General features: G+C 43.8%; 1 protein-coding gene across 1 annotated transcript; it reads left to right on the top strand.

The window, feature by feature from the left end:
• Nucleotides 1-286: 286 nt before the first annotated feature.
• Nucleotides 287-15,664, top strand: LOC127056490 (hepatocyte cell adhesion molecule-like). Its single transcript, XM_050964393.1, has 5 exons — nucleotides 287-1,808; nucleotides 3,007-3,354; nucleotides 6,669-6,938; nucleotides 8,848-8,919; nucleotides 14,561-15,664. The coding sequence occupies exons 1-5, from the start codon at nucleotides 1,769-1,771 to the stop codon at nucleotides 14,584-14,586; spliced, it is 756 nt and encodes a 251-aa protein (XP_050820350.1). The 5' UTR covers nucleotides 287-1,768; the 3' UTR covers nucleotides 14,587-15,664.
• The last annotated feature ends 1,200 nt before the right edge of the window (nucleotides 15,665-16,864 follow it).

Here is a 16,864-nt window from a genome sequence, read left to right as displayed (position 1 = left end):
TGTACAATTATGAACTTTTCTTTGTTATAACTGGTTCACATGTAATAAATAAGGTCCACAAAGGAAAAGTAACAGTGTTAATGCTTAATTGATAGACTACAAAAGTGATGACATCACACTCCAAGAGGGTAACTGTGAGGAAGGGGATTATTTTCCAAACAACTGGTATAATGTCGAAAAAGGTCATTTTGTTTCCATGTAAACACTGTAACTAACTGTTTTAATAAGTGAGTATATGTTACTGATTGTTGAACCTTTAAGTAGTGAAAAGATGTGTTGGGATGGCTGCAATGTGTTTTAAATTGTCAACCATGTGATGAGTGTGTCAGCCATCCTTAACGCTATAATGCTTGCAGTCGGAAGCACAGTTAGTACATAATGATATTCAAATGCCCCATGACAGAAAGAGGAAAAAGAAAACCCTCAGGAGTTGAGTATTGTAAACGGAAGGCTGAGAAGGAAAAGAACAAAGCAAAACAGCAGCAGAGAAATATCTTCTCTTTAATCCAAATAAAGATGAAAGCAGTTCATAGCATCCAGATGAAGGAATTTTACTTGGAGAGGAGGTTAGCTCACATCTGCATGGAAGCAGTCTGGAACATCAAGATGAAGATATATTACTTCGAGGTGAGGGTAGCCCACATCCACAAAACAAGCAGTTTGGAAACTCGATGATGGAAACTTACTTCTAGATGAAGGCAGCTCACAGCATCAGAATGATATGGAAGTGGAGAAAATGTATTCACCTTCAGAGACACATGCAGAAATTGAAGTAAATGAAGTAAAAGGAAGAAAGGATGAAGAAGTTTCAAACAAGTTACAGCTTCATGGCACAGATGTGATGAAATATGTGGCAAAATCTTGTGGAACATGGACCCAAACAAGTTTATTAATTTCCCTTCCCTTAGGATGGAAATAGAAGGAAATTCTCTGCTCTGCATTGCAAGAGGAAACTCATTAATGGGAAAGAAATTCATCAAAATTGGTTACAATATTAAGTGTCAAAGGACTCTGTGTTTTGCTTTTGCTGCAAGTTGTTTAGAAATTAAGCAACTGATACATCACTTACTGAAAATGGTTCAAAGGACTGGAAAAACATCTCTTCAATTCTCTCTTCATGTGAAAGCAGTACAGAACATTTGGAATGTTTTCAGGATGGGAAAGAACTTGAATTACAATAAAAAAAGGAAAAACTACTGATGAAGAAAATTTAAGTATGATCAAGGAAAAAGAAGAATATTGGCAACAAATATTAGAGCTTTAGTGAGAGTTCTCGCTGGGCAAAATTTAGCATTCCGCCGCCATGGTAGAAATGAAAAATTATAGACACCAGGTAATGGAAACTTTTAAAAATTCGTTGAATATCTAGCTTTGTTCGATCCAGTCATGAAGGAGCAGCTACCTAAAATAACTGATCACGAAACACAGGTTCATTTCTCTGGAAAAAACATGCAGAATGAACTGTTTAAATCCTAGCAAGTGCCATTAAAAAGAAAATTGTAGAAGCTGCCCATTCTGCAAAATACTTTTCAATAGCACTGCAGGTGCCTGGGGCCGAGCCCCGTCCTGTGTTTTCCAGGCAGATATTTAAAACTCCAGTCCCCCAAAGCAGGTAGCAACAGGGCTGGTGCTCTCGTCCGCCTGGCGCTGGGGAGAATGACTCAGGCGGAGGCACTTTCCGGTCTGCAGGGAGAGGAGCGGAGTCAGGCTGGGGCAGGCAGCTCCGGACTGCAGCAGTCGGCAGAGCTCGGAGCGGTGCAGCGCCGCAATGCGCCCTGCGGGCTGGCTGCTGGTGGCGCTGTTCTCAGGTGAGGGGGCTGCGAAGTTGGGGAAGCCGGAGGGCTCCGTAGTGACTCGGTCACCTGCGGTCCCGGCGGGGAGCTCAGGCGGCCCAGGAGAGAGGAGTCTGGGCTGCCTTTAAGAGCTGCGCACTGCGGCAGGTCTCTTCTCCTTTCCTTAGTACCAAGTTTGGAAAATCAGCTATTGGACTAGTTCAAGATTGATCTGCCTTTGTCTGTGTTTAAAGCAGTTATCTGTGGCGCTGGGTGCGCCCCACGCCAGGAGCTCCGTCTGCCCTGACTACAGGCCTGTCTGAAAATTCAATTTAGCCTCCAGCAATTGGAGAGGCTCTTTGCTAAATATATCATGATTCAGCATTAGAAGTTGCAACATACCTTTGTGAGGGGGGGTGCAGGAGTCAGGGAGGGCAGGTGGCTGAGGATGTGTGAGGGGGTGCAGGAGTCAGGGTGGGCTGGGGATGTGGGGGGATGCAGGAGTCAGGGCTGGGAGTGTGTGAGGAGGGTGCAGGAGTCAGGGCAGAGGGCTGGGGGCGTGGGCTGGGGTCATGGGGGTGCTCCCTGCCCCAGCCCCCTACCCTGAGCAGCTCATAGCAGGCGGTTGGGGGGGGATTGTGTAGAGGGAGTGCGGGGGCCCCACCTTTGCTCCACCCTGCCTCAATTCCCCCCACCCCTTCCACAAGTCCCCACCCCTGTCTCTTCCCTGCTTCATTCCGGGAGTGCGTTGTAGCCCCACTCCTCCCCCTCCCTTCCAGAGCGACCTGAGCACTGGCAAACAGCTGTTTGGTAGTGGTGGGGAAGTGCTAGGAGTGAGGGGAAGGGGTGGGAATACGGCAAACGAAGGGGAGGGGGAAGGGTGGCTGCTGGTCCAGGACTGGAGCCCCAGGTGCTGGCAGGACCATGCTTCTGCCTCTGCAGCTGCCTGGCCTGGGGCCCTGGGCACCCTGTGTTTTACTGTAAATCCACCTCTGCCAAAGACTCTGGATGATGATTAATTTTCTTTTACTGCACCACACACGTTGACTGTGCTTAGCAACAAACTAGCATAATGATTACATGCAAAATATGATACAAAAATTATCTTGTGAGGTGGGTGGGGGCAAAATCTGGGTTATAATGGAAGGCAGGTTACAACTTTAATTGTGGGATGGCTTCTACTTCACCATAGTAACTGAATCTAACCTTAAATGTTGCTGTTTTGTTCTTGCAGTGGGGATTGTTTCTGCATGTCAATCCACTGGTCTTGCACCAACAGAAGGCAGGGTGGTTGGTGCCGTGGGCTGCACTGTGGTGCTCCCTGGACCAGATCACATTGACACCACTGGGTTTGTACGGTGGGAGTATAAACAAAATGAAAATGACACTGAAGTGACTGTCGTACTTTATTATGTGGCATCACGAGAACTGGACATCTTACCAGAGTATAAGGATCGTGTTGTATTTAGCATGTCCAACTGGTCCCTGGGACTGAAATTGCAACTGGCAGATCGAGGCCTGTACAGATTAAGGAGACAAGAGGAGGAGAAAAATGGCAAATGGATCCAGCTGGAGGTTATAGGTAAGTGCTATGTTCATTAACCTTTCTTCCACTCTTGTGCTAATTTCATGTGAGCTTTTCCCTATCTAGGATTGCATAGCTGACATTCTGCATAGAGGCAATAGGCATATATTGTACACACTGCATTCTTACACCATCTATATCACTTCAGATGGTGAGAAGAATCTGCATTATATATCAGGCCTGGTCTATTTCTCCAACCTTTACTTCCCCAAAAAGGACTTCAGCACAGTATTCCTGGGAGTGGGGCAGGGGGAATTGTTGCATGTATGACATAGAGGAGAACTAATTTCTGTGGTAGTTTTGTTGTTTAACTTTGATGATGACTTGTCCAGATGTATCAAACACTGGTTACATTTAGCTTTGGAACAGGACAGGTTCTGTTTTGTTTTGTTTTTTAGCGTCACCCCAATTGCTCTGTGTGAAATTTTGACTCACTAAATCTTACTTCTAGATCTCAGGTTTGCCCATATTTACCATTGTCTCGATTATTTTGAGGAGTGACTTACCAAAATATAGTAATGGATTTTACTGGCACTTGAGCAATAAAACAATACACACAGCTTCTCTCCTCAAAATACAAAGGCAATTTTCAGGTAGGTAATTCTGCCTAGATTGAAATAGCCAATGATAATGGGACTCCCTGTGGGGTAAAGGAAGCACTTGAATAAGTATTTGCATCATATGGGCCTTAGTTCTTTAGATCTAAACTTCCTCTCTTGATTTATATTTGAGTGCTGAGTGGGGGAGAGTGGTCTCCTTCCTCTGAATCATCAAAAATGGCCATAGCTGGAGATAGGACATTGGACAGGGTGAGCCAGTGTTTTGAGATGGCACTGAATGTTCTCTCTCTCTCAGGTGCTTGGCTGGCTGGTTCTTGCTCAATGCCCAGGGTCTGATGGATAGCCAGATGTGGGGTAAAGAAGGAATTTCCCTCCAGGGCAGATTGACAGTGATCCTGGAGAGAGAGGGGGGAGGGTGTTTCACCTTCCTCTGCAGTATGTGGATCACTTTCCACTTTGCAGGATTATCTGGGTATAGCTCATTTCATCATTTTTCTGCCATTGTAGGGGCCTCAGGGACTAGTGGGCTTCTGTCCCTCTTTTTTTGCCTGCCTGTGGGCTGGAATACTTTTGGTCTCATTTGGTTGTTGGGTTTAGTGTGCGGATAATAGGTGGTGCTGGTGGCCTGCAATAGACAGGAAGACAGACTAGATGAACTGGTGGTCCTGACTTGCCTTAAACTCTGACACATAATTTATTCCTCGAAGCCCATTTATACTGAGTGTTTTCTTACATTATCAATGGCACCAGCAATGGCAGGATTCCTGGACTGTTACACACACACACAGTCTAAAACAGCCAAAACAACATAGAGGAAATAAACATTATGTTTCATTCATTTCTGTGTCAAAAATGGGTTTTAAAAGGATATCTCCATTTATTTTATTTTTATCTCCTAGAACTGGAAGGGTCCCTGAAGGGTCATCAAGTCCAGCCCCCTGCCTTCAATAGCAGGACCAAGTACTTATTTTGCCCCAGATCTCTAAGTGGCCCCCTCAGGGATTGAGCTCACAACCCTGGGTTTAGCAGGCCAATGCTCAAACCACTGAGCTATTCCTCCCCCCTCCTGATAATACTTTATTAAAAATTCTTTCATCTTTAAAATTTGTCCCAACTGTATTTATTCTCCATTTCTTTTTGCAGTCATCTCAACTAGGATACTGAACATCTATTAAGCCAGTTTGGCTTTCTTATTTTCTAGTGCTGCTAGTGTTTGGGCTTCATATACTGCAGAGTGTGGTGTATTGAAATCCATGTCAAAATTGTGATCTATCGCTTTAAATTCTCTGGGGTTTTTCTGGCTGTACTTGTAGATGAGGGCTCTGTAAGGAAAAATCTGATCAGAGTCAGTCTGCAGCCAGATAATTTAGAAAGAGGTACGGTGAATTGTGCTTCTGTTTTTTAAGGGAGTAGCCTGCTTTATGTGTCTGTTAGCATTCTGAATTCTAAGAAATAACTTTAGTTTTAAGTGCAGCCTTCCAGCAAGAATATTAGATAAAACAAACTTCTTTACCTATATGCTGTGAACATAATGCATGGGAAAGTTACTTGTTTGAAATAGTTTCACTGGAATTTTAAAAACAATTATTCTAGTTTTAGGTTTTATACTTGTTTTAACAAAATGTAAAATGTGGGTCAAATTTAAATTGACAGGCCAAAGAACTGCATAAAACATTTGACAGTAGCCAGATTTAGCAAATACTTATGAGAAAAATACTTTATCTCCATGAATATACCTTTGGGTGTAGTAATCATTTGTACCCTCATAAATAAAAAATAAATAAATCTAATTTATTTTTAAATGTTGTTGTTAATTCCTTACTTTCTTCCCATTTTATAGTCTTAAATTGCTAAAATGGATGTTTTTTGTTTGTTTAATTAATTTCATAGCTGGAATCACTTAATTCCCATTGACTTCCTGAACTGGGGCCTAAATACATAAAGAGAGAACAAGCCTTTTCACTTATATTCTTCAGCTGTTCATTTAGCTTTTCAGAGTCTCAAGAGCCATCTTCTGGCATTCTCGTGGTTGCGGGCGGGAAGAATTTTCTCACAGATGAAATTGAAGTTCTGATTTCTGCAGCAAATGACTCTAGCTGCTTGGGAAGACATTAAGGTTGATGTGTTCAGAACTGTAATATAATATACCATACTACAAAACAGGAGCATTAAGGATGCTATGGGAGCCATAATTGCAAATGACTTGATTTACATTGTTTAAATCTCAATCATAATATTGCCTTAGTAGGGATTTATTTACTTAGGGCTTGGCTACACTCGCACTTCAAAGCGCTGCCACAGGAGTGCTCCCACGGCAGCGCTTTGAAGTGCGAGTATGGTCGCAGCAGCAGCGCTGGGAGAGAGCTCTCCCAGCACTGCAGGTACTCCACCTCCCTCTGGGGATTAGTTTGCAGCGCTGGGAGCCGTGCTCCCAGCGCTGGGGCACTGTTTACACTGGTGCTTTGCAGCGCTGTAACTTGCTACGCTCAGGGGTTTTTTTTCCACACCCCTGAGCAAGAAAGTTGCAGTGCTGTAAAGTGCCAGTGTAGCCAAAGCCTTAGCATACACTGCTAATAAAGATCAACATTGCATAACTTTGTGCCATCCAGTGCTATTGAAATGTATTCCTTTAAGACTGAAGATAGTGTCTATTAATAGTTAAGTGATATCTTTAAATCATTGTTGGGGAAATGCTGTTGCATTTTTTTAGTGTTTAGGAATAATGGTAGCAAAATGTTTCCTCTCTTCCAGAGCCCTTATCCAAGCCGAAACTCTTTAGGAACTCTTCCTTGGCGGGCTCCACCATTGAAATGGTCTGTAATGTGACAGTAGGTAGGGTGGATTCCTATCAGTGGAGAAAGGACCATAAGCCTCTCTCTAAGTATGGTCACTACCAGCTCTCTCGGAATAACAGTGTACTTCTCATACTGAACGCAACACAGGCTGATAGTGGCAGTTACTCATGCAAAGTTACCAACGAAGTTAGTGAGAATGAAACCTCTCTGGAATTGATCATCAATGGTAAGTGGGAATTTCTCTTTCCAGTATTTTACAATTTTTATTGTTTAATTATAGGAATTAACTTTGTGCTGTTTCAGAGTTTATGAAATTGTGTGTGCACACACAATGATCAGCGTTTATTCAATGGGCTGCATTTTCAAAAATACACCCATGAGTTCATCTCAGGTGCACATCTATTCAATTTGGTATTTGAATGGGTCATTTCAGAGTTCTGATGCTCTTAAGTGTCTTCAGCAAATGTAGGAGTGATTGCACTCCTGAACAAGGGTCCACTTGTGCCATCAGATTTAAGCTTAAAGATGGATGGTGTAATATGGCCCCAAGTGCCAACAAAACATAATTACCCAATTGAGAGCCCAGAAATAAGTGCGTTAAATAAATGGTCCCAGCCCAGGCTAGGAGTATAAATCATCTCCAGGTAGCTTGGCACCAGTATTGGTCCTCTGTACTTAACTGATGCATTTTCATATGAAAATATTTTGATATGGTTTAAAATAGAAATTAGACCAAACCCACTGAACTATGGGAAGACTTTGGAGTTGGGGGCTCTTTAATTTAAAATCTCAGTAAAACTGTGTCTTCCTTCCTATAGAAGGAAGTAAATAGGATGTTTAAAATTGCCACCCATCCTATAGGCACTATGCAGTGCCACGTTACCTCGTGACAGTAATAGGCTCTGGCTTGCAAATAGAGATGTACCAGTTTTAGAGAGAGAGAATACAGCAGTAGTATCACTGTTTATTTTATAAGTGATTTATTCAGGGGTGACAGTAGAAATAGGGGCTTACTGGTATGGGGCTGGGTTGGGGCTGGCTTTGGCCCCTGGAAGGGGTGGGGCCTTGGGTGGAATGGGCAGGGATGGGGTGGGTCAGAGCCAGCCCTGGACCACCCTGTAGTGGTAAGTGCCCTCCCCTGCCAGGGTAGCAGTGGCAGCTGGGGGCTCTGGCAGCAGTTTAAAGGGCTCAGGGCTCAGCTGCCGCTACTGCCCTGGGCCCTTAAAACCGCTGCCAGAGCCCCCAGCTGATGCTGCTACCCCAGGGCTCTGGCAGTAGGGCTTCGGTGGCTATTTAAAGAGCTGGGAACGTACAGGCAACGGGAGCCCTGCCGCTACTCAAGGGCTTTGGGGGCTATTTAAAGGGTCCAGGACTCCCCTGCTTTTACTGCCCTGACCCTTTAAATAGCCCCCAGAGCCCTGGGATAGTGGCGGCGGGGCTCCAGCAGCTATTTAAAAGGCCCAGGGCAGTAGAGGCAGCGTGAGCCCCGGCCCTTTAAATAAACCCCCGGAGTCCCCCGCTACCCTAGGGATCCAGCAATGGGGTTCTGGCTGCAATTTAAAAGGCCTGGGGCTCCAGCCTGGGGAATCCGGGCTGTCCCAGTATGGCACACTGGCTTACTTTCATCTCTGGATTTATTTTTACTAAATAAACTACCATAAGCCCCTCCTCAGTGATCATTCTGCTAGTGCATTGTACCAGAAGTGAAAGGCACAAAAAGTGGGAGAATGCAAGTACCAGTGTATATAGGTGAGAGCTGAGTGATGCCAGATGAGGAAGCACTGGGGGAGTGGAGTGAGCACAGAAGGACAATTGCTGCCCTGTCTGCTTGTACTGAAACTAAGTCAGTCTGACTTATCAAAGCTGCAAGAGTCATGGAAAAATTTGGACATCTGGCCTTTCTAGACCTGGATGACAACAGGGTTGGGGTCAGTAAGGTTTACTGATGTGAGAGAGACAACTTGCAACAGTTTTTTTTTTTTTTTTTTAAATCTCACCAAACAGCACTTAATATTCAAACTTGAAAGGGCAGCTTGCAAAGTTCTTTTAAAGGAAAGGCTATTTCTCTCTTGAGACGTTTTCCACAAGTGAGGGTCAGAGAGTGGCTGATCTGAAAGTGTAATTTCTTCACACAGATTCTTCAGCTGTGGTTTCAAACAGAGTCATTTTGGGAGTTGCTGTCATAACTGCTGTCATTCTAGTAATAGGTGAGTAAAAGGATTGTAACACCCTTGCTATTGAGCCATTGATCACAGAACTGTATTTGGTTCATGGTTGATCTATGCTATGGGTTATATCAAAAGATGGGGGAGGTATGACCTAAAATAACACTGAGAGTTTGTCTTCTAGAAACTGACCACAGCTGCACATATCAGTTTACCTGATTGTTTTACATAATTGTACCCAATGGGATTTAAAGCCAAAATCCTTGGGGAATTTTGCTGCTGACTTCAGCTGGATCAGGATTTGGTTCTTACAGTGAAAATGAGCCTTCATGAAGAACAAAATTATGCCTGGCCCTCTTGTGGGTGTGCAGAAGGAAAGTTGCAAGGAGTCTCCTCCCTCCAAAATGAATGACTGGCACAAGGAGCAAACTTAATTCCAGTCCCCCAGCTAATAGGAGTAAGGGACTGCTCTCTGCAGGCATCCTCAGGAGTTCAAACTGCTCCAAAAGGGGTGGGTAGGAAGCAGGAACAAACCTCTCCCATGCACTGGCTTGTGTACCTGGCTCAACATCCCAGCCCAATCTCTCCTTCAGCTGTTCCTGGAACAATGTAGCGCTGCACCGTACGACTGGAGAATTGCTAACGTAGTTCCTATCTTTAAGAAAGGGAGAGAGTGATCTGAGTAACTATAGGCCTGTTAGTTTGACATCTGTAGTATGTAAGGTCTTGGAAAAACTTTTGAAGGAGAAAGTAGTTAAGGACATTGAGGTCAATGATAATTGGGACAAAGTACAACATGGTTTTACTAAAGGTAGATCGTGCCAAACCAACCTGATCTCCTTCTTTGAGAAGGTGACAGACTATTTAGACAAAGGAAATGCGGTAGACCTAATTTACCTCGATTTCAGTAAGGCATTTGACATGGTTCCACATGGGGAATTATTAGTCAAATTGGAAAAGATGGGGATCAATATGAGAATTGAAAGGTGGATAAGGAACTGGTTAAAAGGGAGACTACAACGGGTCATACTGAAGGGTGAACTGTCAGGCTGGAAGGAGGTTACTAGTGGAGTTCCTCAAGGATCGGTTCTGGGACCAATCTTATTTAACCTTTTTATTACCGACCTTGGCACAAAAAGCGGAAATGTGCTAATAAAGTTCGTGGATGAGAAAGCTGGGGGGTATTGCTAACACGGAGAAGGACCGGGATATCATACAGGAAGATCTGGACGACCTTGTAAACTGGAGTAATAGTGATAGGATGAAATTTAATAGTGAAAAGTGCAAGGTCATGCACTTAGGGATTAAGAACTTTAGATATAGATTGGGGACGCATCAGTTGGAAGCAACAGAGGAGGAGAAGGACCTTGGGGTATTGGTAGATCGCAGGGTGACTATGAGCCGCCAGTGTGATATGACCGTTAAAAAAGCTAATGCGGTTTTAGGAGGCATCAGGCAAGGTATTTCCAGAAAAGATATAACGGTACTAACACCTCCTTATAAGGCGCTGGTGAGACGCCACCTGGAATACTGTGTGCAGTTCTGGTCTCCCATGTTTAAGAAGGATGAATTCAAACTGGAACAGGTTCAGAGATGGGATGATCTACTAGGATGATCCGAGGAATGGAAAACCTGTCATATGGAATTATTTAAGCTTAGTATCAATGTAGATACAAGAACGAAGGGGTATAAACTGGACACTAGGAAGTTTAGACTCGAAATTAGACGAAGGTTTCTAACCATTAGAGGAATGAAGTTCTGGAACAGTCTTCCAAGGGGAGTAGTGGGGGCAAAAGACATATCTGGCTTTAAGATTAAGCTTGATAAGTTTATGGAAGGGATGGTATGATGGGAGAGCCTAATTTTGGCAATTGATCTTTGATTATCTCCAGATAAGTATGCCCATTGGTTGGTGATAGGATGTTGGATGGGATGGGATCTGAATTACTGCAGAGAATTCTTTTCTGAGTGCTGGCTGGTGAGTCTTGCCCACATGCTCAGGGTTTAGCTGATCACTATATTTGGAGTCAGGAGGGAATTTTCCTCCAGGGCAGATTGGCAGAGGCCCTGGAGGTTTTTTGCCTTCCCCTGCAGTGTGGGTCACTTGCTGGTGGATTCTCTGCAGCTTGAGGTCTTCAAACCACAATTTGAAGACTTCAATGACTCGGGCATGGGTTGGGGGATTGTTATAGGAGTGGATGGGTGGGGTTCTGTGGCCTGCTTTGTGCAGGGGGTCGGACTAGATGATCACATTGGTCCCTTCTGACTCTAGAATCTATGAATTTATGCACTTCGCCCAAGAGGGGCCAGTGGCTCTAAAGCTGTATTTAGCACAAACAAGAGGATCCACTTTATGTTCAGTTTAGTTAGTAGTCATGCTTAGAAATTACCTTGGTCATCTGGGTTGTTTGTAAAGCTGTCTCCAAAGACAAAATGTATGAACAGAAATGTACATCTCCCTTTAGAACACGGGTAAACACTTAGGGTGGGTATGTCTACAGAGCAACTAGACACCCGTGGCTGGCCCACACCAGCCATCTTGGGCTTGCGGGGCTTAAGCTGCTGTTGCTCTTTCATTGCTGTATAGAGTTCCAGGCTCGGGCAGGAGCCCTGGCTCTGGGACCCAGCAAGGGTGGAGGGATTAAAGAGCTTGGGCTCCAGCCTGAGCTTGAATGTCTACACACAGCAATTTTTAGCCCCTTATCCTGAGTCTTGCTAGCCCAAGGCAGCTCTGGCTGAGCTGGGGAGCTTTTATCCCTGTGTAGATGTAGCCTTAGGGTCCTAAGTCCCATTTTCAAAAGTGAATTATGTGTATAAGTCATTTAGGTGCTTCTGCAGATGCAACACTTGTGCTAATGCACTACCTCACCTTTTCCTTTTACCTAGCTGCCTGCTGGGGGGGAAAGGATGTTGTACTCAATGTATTGAAAGAAATTTTCCTCAAGGCCATATTGCCCCATCAGTTTAATTCTTCATTTATTTCAATGGAGAGTTCCACTCAAAATTAGTGACCTGATTGCAACTGAAGAAGAGCCTGCTGCTGCTTTTTCTAGAGTAGAGCAGAGTATAGGAGAAGAGAGCCTGGAGCACTGAGCCTGGGGCAAGACCAGAGGCTGTGAACCAAAGTCAGGTCATCTACTAAAATAGATATTTATAAGTTCACTGTAGTGCTAGCGTTGGTAAAAACCTAGGCACTCTTAAGTAGCAGCAGATACTGCGGGTGTGTGGGAACATTCTCCAAAAGATTATCTCGGGGACATCCTGACTTAACACCAGAGTAAGAGGAAGTTTTGTCGGAGACAACTTGAATGTAATACAAGGGAAGGTAACAAGTAGATATCATAAAATATGTGAGGCAGTACACAAGTTGTTTGTCTCAGTTAGAAATGTCGGGGTACCTCCCCTTACCCCTCTGTATGGCCAAGGAGACAGCAGAAATTCCTGCTGCTGACTGAGCCTTTCCTTGCTATGGGACACTCAGTGTTAGTGTACCTGTAACCATGGAGCTAGGGCACTAGCACTGTGCCTTGAGGGCAATACACCTGGCTGAGTGCCGTTGTCACTGAACTATGCCAGTGGTCATGCTTTATAAATCACATGGAGGTCTGCTGAAATGCAGGCTGCATTCTATGCTTGTGTTTAGAGCCTTGGTGTGCCAGAGATAGAGAGAGAATAGAATATCAGGGTTGGAAGGGATCTCAGGAGGCCATCTAGTCCAACATCCTGCTCAAAGCAGGCCCAATCCCCAGACAGTGGTAACACTGAGCATCAGTAACAGCTCAAAGCAGCTTCTGGACAGTGTTATCAGGGCAATGACATTCCAGCCTTCAGCACTTAGCATCCTTTTATACTTGAGGTCAGAGAAGTCAAACGAATATTCACTGTTAAGACAAATAACAACACTTTGTATGTATAGCTGTTACATATTTTACATGGGAAAAAGAATCCGTGCCAATTACTGTTCTAGTAGGCACTATCTTTACAAATGCTAATGCTTCTCCTGCCATTGCTCATTTTTCGGTAACAACTCCACTCTTCTTTCCCCTTCCAACTGTCCTTACAAATCAAATATTGTTTAAAGGGTCACTGTCAACTAGAAACCTAGTGAATTTCAAAAGACGCATTGAAAGTTCCTGCCCTAGGTCCCCCTGCCAATTTTTGTGGTTTTACAAACATATTTCGCTAATGTCAAATAACTAAAATAAACAAGCAAAAATAAGAGAAACGGTGAAAAAAATAATCTTTCAGATATAATTTTGTTATTGCTTAGAAGTAGGTAAAAAATGTTAGGCCCAAGTATGTCCCTTAAGTGTTTTGCTTTATACAGGATGGGGCTTCAATAAAATTTCTGATCAGTCAATTAAATATCAGGTGGGTTCAATGAGCTGAATGTTCATGAATAAGTATCAGAAAATATATGGCAGCTGGATCATGAAAAGCCAGCACCAAAACCAAGGATTAGGATTTTGGGGGGCACCTGGCAAAAGTATTCCAACTAATCAGTGGCTGGAATCAGCTTATCAGTGATGGAATTCAATCAGCTAGTCACTTGTAATAAACTAAATCTGCCTTCTGCTGTGACATTTCCATCACAGGGTTGGGGTCAAATTACTGACCTCCACAAGTATCCTGTGACTCATAGAAATTGTGGAATTATTTCCTCCCTAGAGTTCTGGTAACTCTCTCTAAATTTGCAGTTCTGGGGTGACCTCATTGGAATCTCCTCAATAGACTTATAACCTAAGAACGGCCATACTGGGTCAGAGCCATGGTCCATTTAGCTCAGTATCCTGCTTCTAATGGTGGCTGATGCCTGGTGCTTCTGAAGGAAGTAACAGAACATGGCAGTTTATCAAGTAATCAATCCCCTGGCTGCCATCAAGTCTCAGCTTCTTGTAGTCAGAGGTTTAGGGACACTCAGAGCATGGGGTTGTGTCTCTGATCATTTTGGCTAATAGTCATCGATGGGCCTATCTTCCATGAACGTATCTAATTCTTTTTTGAACCCAGTTATACTTTTGGCCTGCACAACATCCCATGGCAACAAGTGCCTCAGGTTGACTGTGCATTGTGTGAAGCAGCACTGTATTCCTTTATGTTTGTATTAAACCTGCTACCTATTAATTTCATTGGGTGACCCCTGGTTCTTGTGTTTTTGAGAAGGAGTAAATAACACTTCCTTATTCACTTTCTCCACACCAGTCATGATTTTATAGACCTCTATCGTATCCCCCCTTAGTAGTCTCTTTTCTAAGCTGAACAGTCTGTCTTTTTAATCTCTCCTCATATGGGAGCTACTCCATACCCCTAATCATTTTCTTGCCCTCTTCTGTATTTTTCAATTCTAATATCTCTCTTTTGAGATGGGCAAACAGAGCTGTGTGCAATATTCAAGATGTGGACATATATAGCATTATTATGTTGTTTTGTGTCTTATTTATTCCTTTTCTAATGCATTACCTGTATTTGCCTTTTATTGATTCTGTATTATAATGCACCCATTGCCTCTGGCTGTGGCCCCCTCAGGGAACCATCTGTGACTAATAGTCAATGTCAAATGTTAGGACTGTTTGGGCCAAGGATCAGCAACCAGCAGAGCCAAAGGAATTGAGTAACTGCTGACTTACTGATCATTGATTGACTATGATGATACTAATAGAGATTTCCTTTCCTTCTCCATTAGCAGATGGGAACTTGTACAGTGAATAAAAACTCTGCCACGACTTCATCTGGATGAACAATCTCAACTTGCAAAAGACATAATGGAACAGAAGGGAATTATGTGGTTTTCTTCTGCCCAGTAACAACCACTTCATAAGGCTTAAGACAGTCATCAGACCTCGTACAAATCAGTGTTCTATGTCAGAAAATGCATCTGAAATCATCCATCTTGTGGGGTTTGGTTCTTTGACACGGAGTTGTCGATTCCCATCCATGAACTATACTAGCCCTCAGAACTATTTTGGAAAATGCCTGCCCAGGAAAGGGGAGAGAGTGAGCTGCAATTGCACAACCGCATCTGAAAATTATAACTTAGCATTTCAAGTTATGTAGAAACATATTGAATCTAAATTTAAACAAACAAACAAGCAACAAAATGCACAAAACAATAGACCTATAAGGTAGAGTGTTTAAAGGACAGGTTGTTTCCTATAGAGTAGGGATGTCAAACTCATATTGGGGAGGAGGACTAAAGTCTATTTTTAGTTGTGGTCTATGAAGCAGGGTATAAATACAGATCTCTATGCAGTACTTCTCTGGATCCATAGTAGGAACTTCCCTGATGTTAATAGTTAGTCTGCCTAAAGGACAAAGATAAATATGGCTTTTAGTAAACGCCAGTGCCTTATTGTTGAATTCACTCTGTAGAAAAATGCTAACTTTTCAGACCATGGCTATTTTGCCTGTTTCTCCTCCTTTCCCTGTCTTTATGGCTGGTTTACATGGGGAAAAATTGACCAGAATAACATGAGGGGGAAAGGAGACCAGGAGAACTGGCTGTATTTTAAAGAATCCTTATTAATGTTACAGGAATAAACCACCCTGATGTGTAGAAAGAATAGTCAATATGGTAGGCAGCCAGCTTGGCTTAACAGTGAAATCCTTGCTGATCTTAAATACGAAAAAGAAGCTTACAAGAAGTGGAAGATTGGACAAATGACCAGGGAGAAGTATAAAAATATTGCTCAGGCATGCAGGAATGAAATCAGGAAGGCCAAATCACACTTGGAGTTGCAGCTAGCAAGAGATGTTAAGAGTAACAAGAAGGGTTTCTTCAGGTATGTCAGCAACACTAGTAGGGTGATGAGGCCCTGGAATGGGTTACCTAGGCGGCTGGGGGAGAGGAGAGAGGAGCTGTTATTTCCAGGAAGCAACAGAGCATTGGACGATGTTGCCTACAGAAAGGAAAGAGTCAACTTCTCCAGTCCCCTGGATTGGAGCACCCATTTGTTTATTCCATTACCCCAAAGCTGCATCCACACTAGGAAAAAAGGTCTCGTTTTACCATGTGTTTCTAAAATGTGATAATACACCTTTTTCCCCTTGAAAGACAAGGCCCAGGACACCTGTTTCACTAAGTTATCTGACAGGTTTCAGACAGGGCCGGCTCCTGCTTTTTTGCTGCCCCAAGCAGCGAAGTGGAAAAAAGATAAAGTCACGATCGGTGCCACTTCTGTGGCAGCTCAGTCGCGCTGCTTCATTCTTCTGTGGCAGGAAGAGAGGAGAGAGGGACTGAGGGACCTGCTGCTGAATTGCTGCCAAATACCTGGACGTGCTGCCCCTTACCATTGGCCGCCGCAAGCACCTGCTTCCTTCGCTGGTGCCTGGAGCCAGCCCTGGTTTCAGAGTGGTAGCTGTGTTAGTCTGTATCAGCAAAAAGAATGAGGTGTACTTGTGACACCTTAGAGACTAACACATTTATTTGGGTATAAGCTTTTGTGGGCTAAAACTCACTTCATCGGATTACAGCTGCATTTGCTCCAGTCCCTCCGACAGAGACAAACACCTACAAGATCCCTATCAAGCGTTCTTAAAAATACAATACCTACCTGCTGAAGTGAAGAAACAGATTGACAGAGCCAGAAGTCACCTACTCCAGGACAGGCCCAACAAAGAAAGTAACAGAATTCCATTAGCCATCACCTTCAGCCCCTAACTAAAACCTCTCCAGCGCATTGTCAAGGATCTGCAACCTATCCTGAAGGATGATCCCTCACTCTCCCAGAACTTGGGAGACAGGCCAGTCCTCACTTACAGACAGTCCCCCAACCTGAAGCAAATACTCACCAGCAACCACAGCAAAAACACTAACCCAGGAACCTATCCTTGCAACAAGGCCCATTGCCAACTCTGTCCACATATCTATTCAAGGGACACCATCATGGGACCTAATCGCATCAGCCACACTACCAGAGGCTCTTTCACCTGCACATCTACCAATGTGATATATGCCATCATGTGCCAGCAATGTCCCTCTGCCATGTAC

Source organism: Gopherus flavomarginatus, chromosome 8, assembly GCF_025201925.1.
Source record: "Gopherus flavomarginatus isolate rGopFla2 chromosome 8, rGopFla2.mat.asm, whole genome shotgun sequence".
Lineage (NCBI taxonomy): Eukaryota > Metazoa > Chordata > Testudines > Testudinidae > Gopherus > Gopherus flavomarginatus.
The sequence above is the reverse complement of the archived record's forward strand: the minus strand, read 5'-3'. Positions and strand labels throughout refer to the sequence as shown.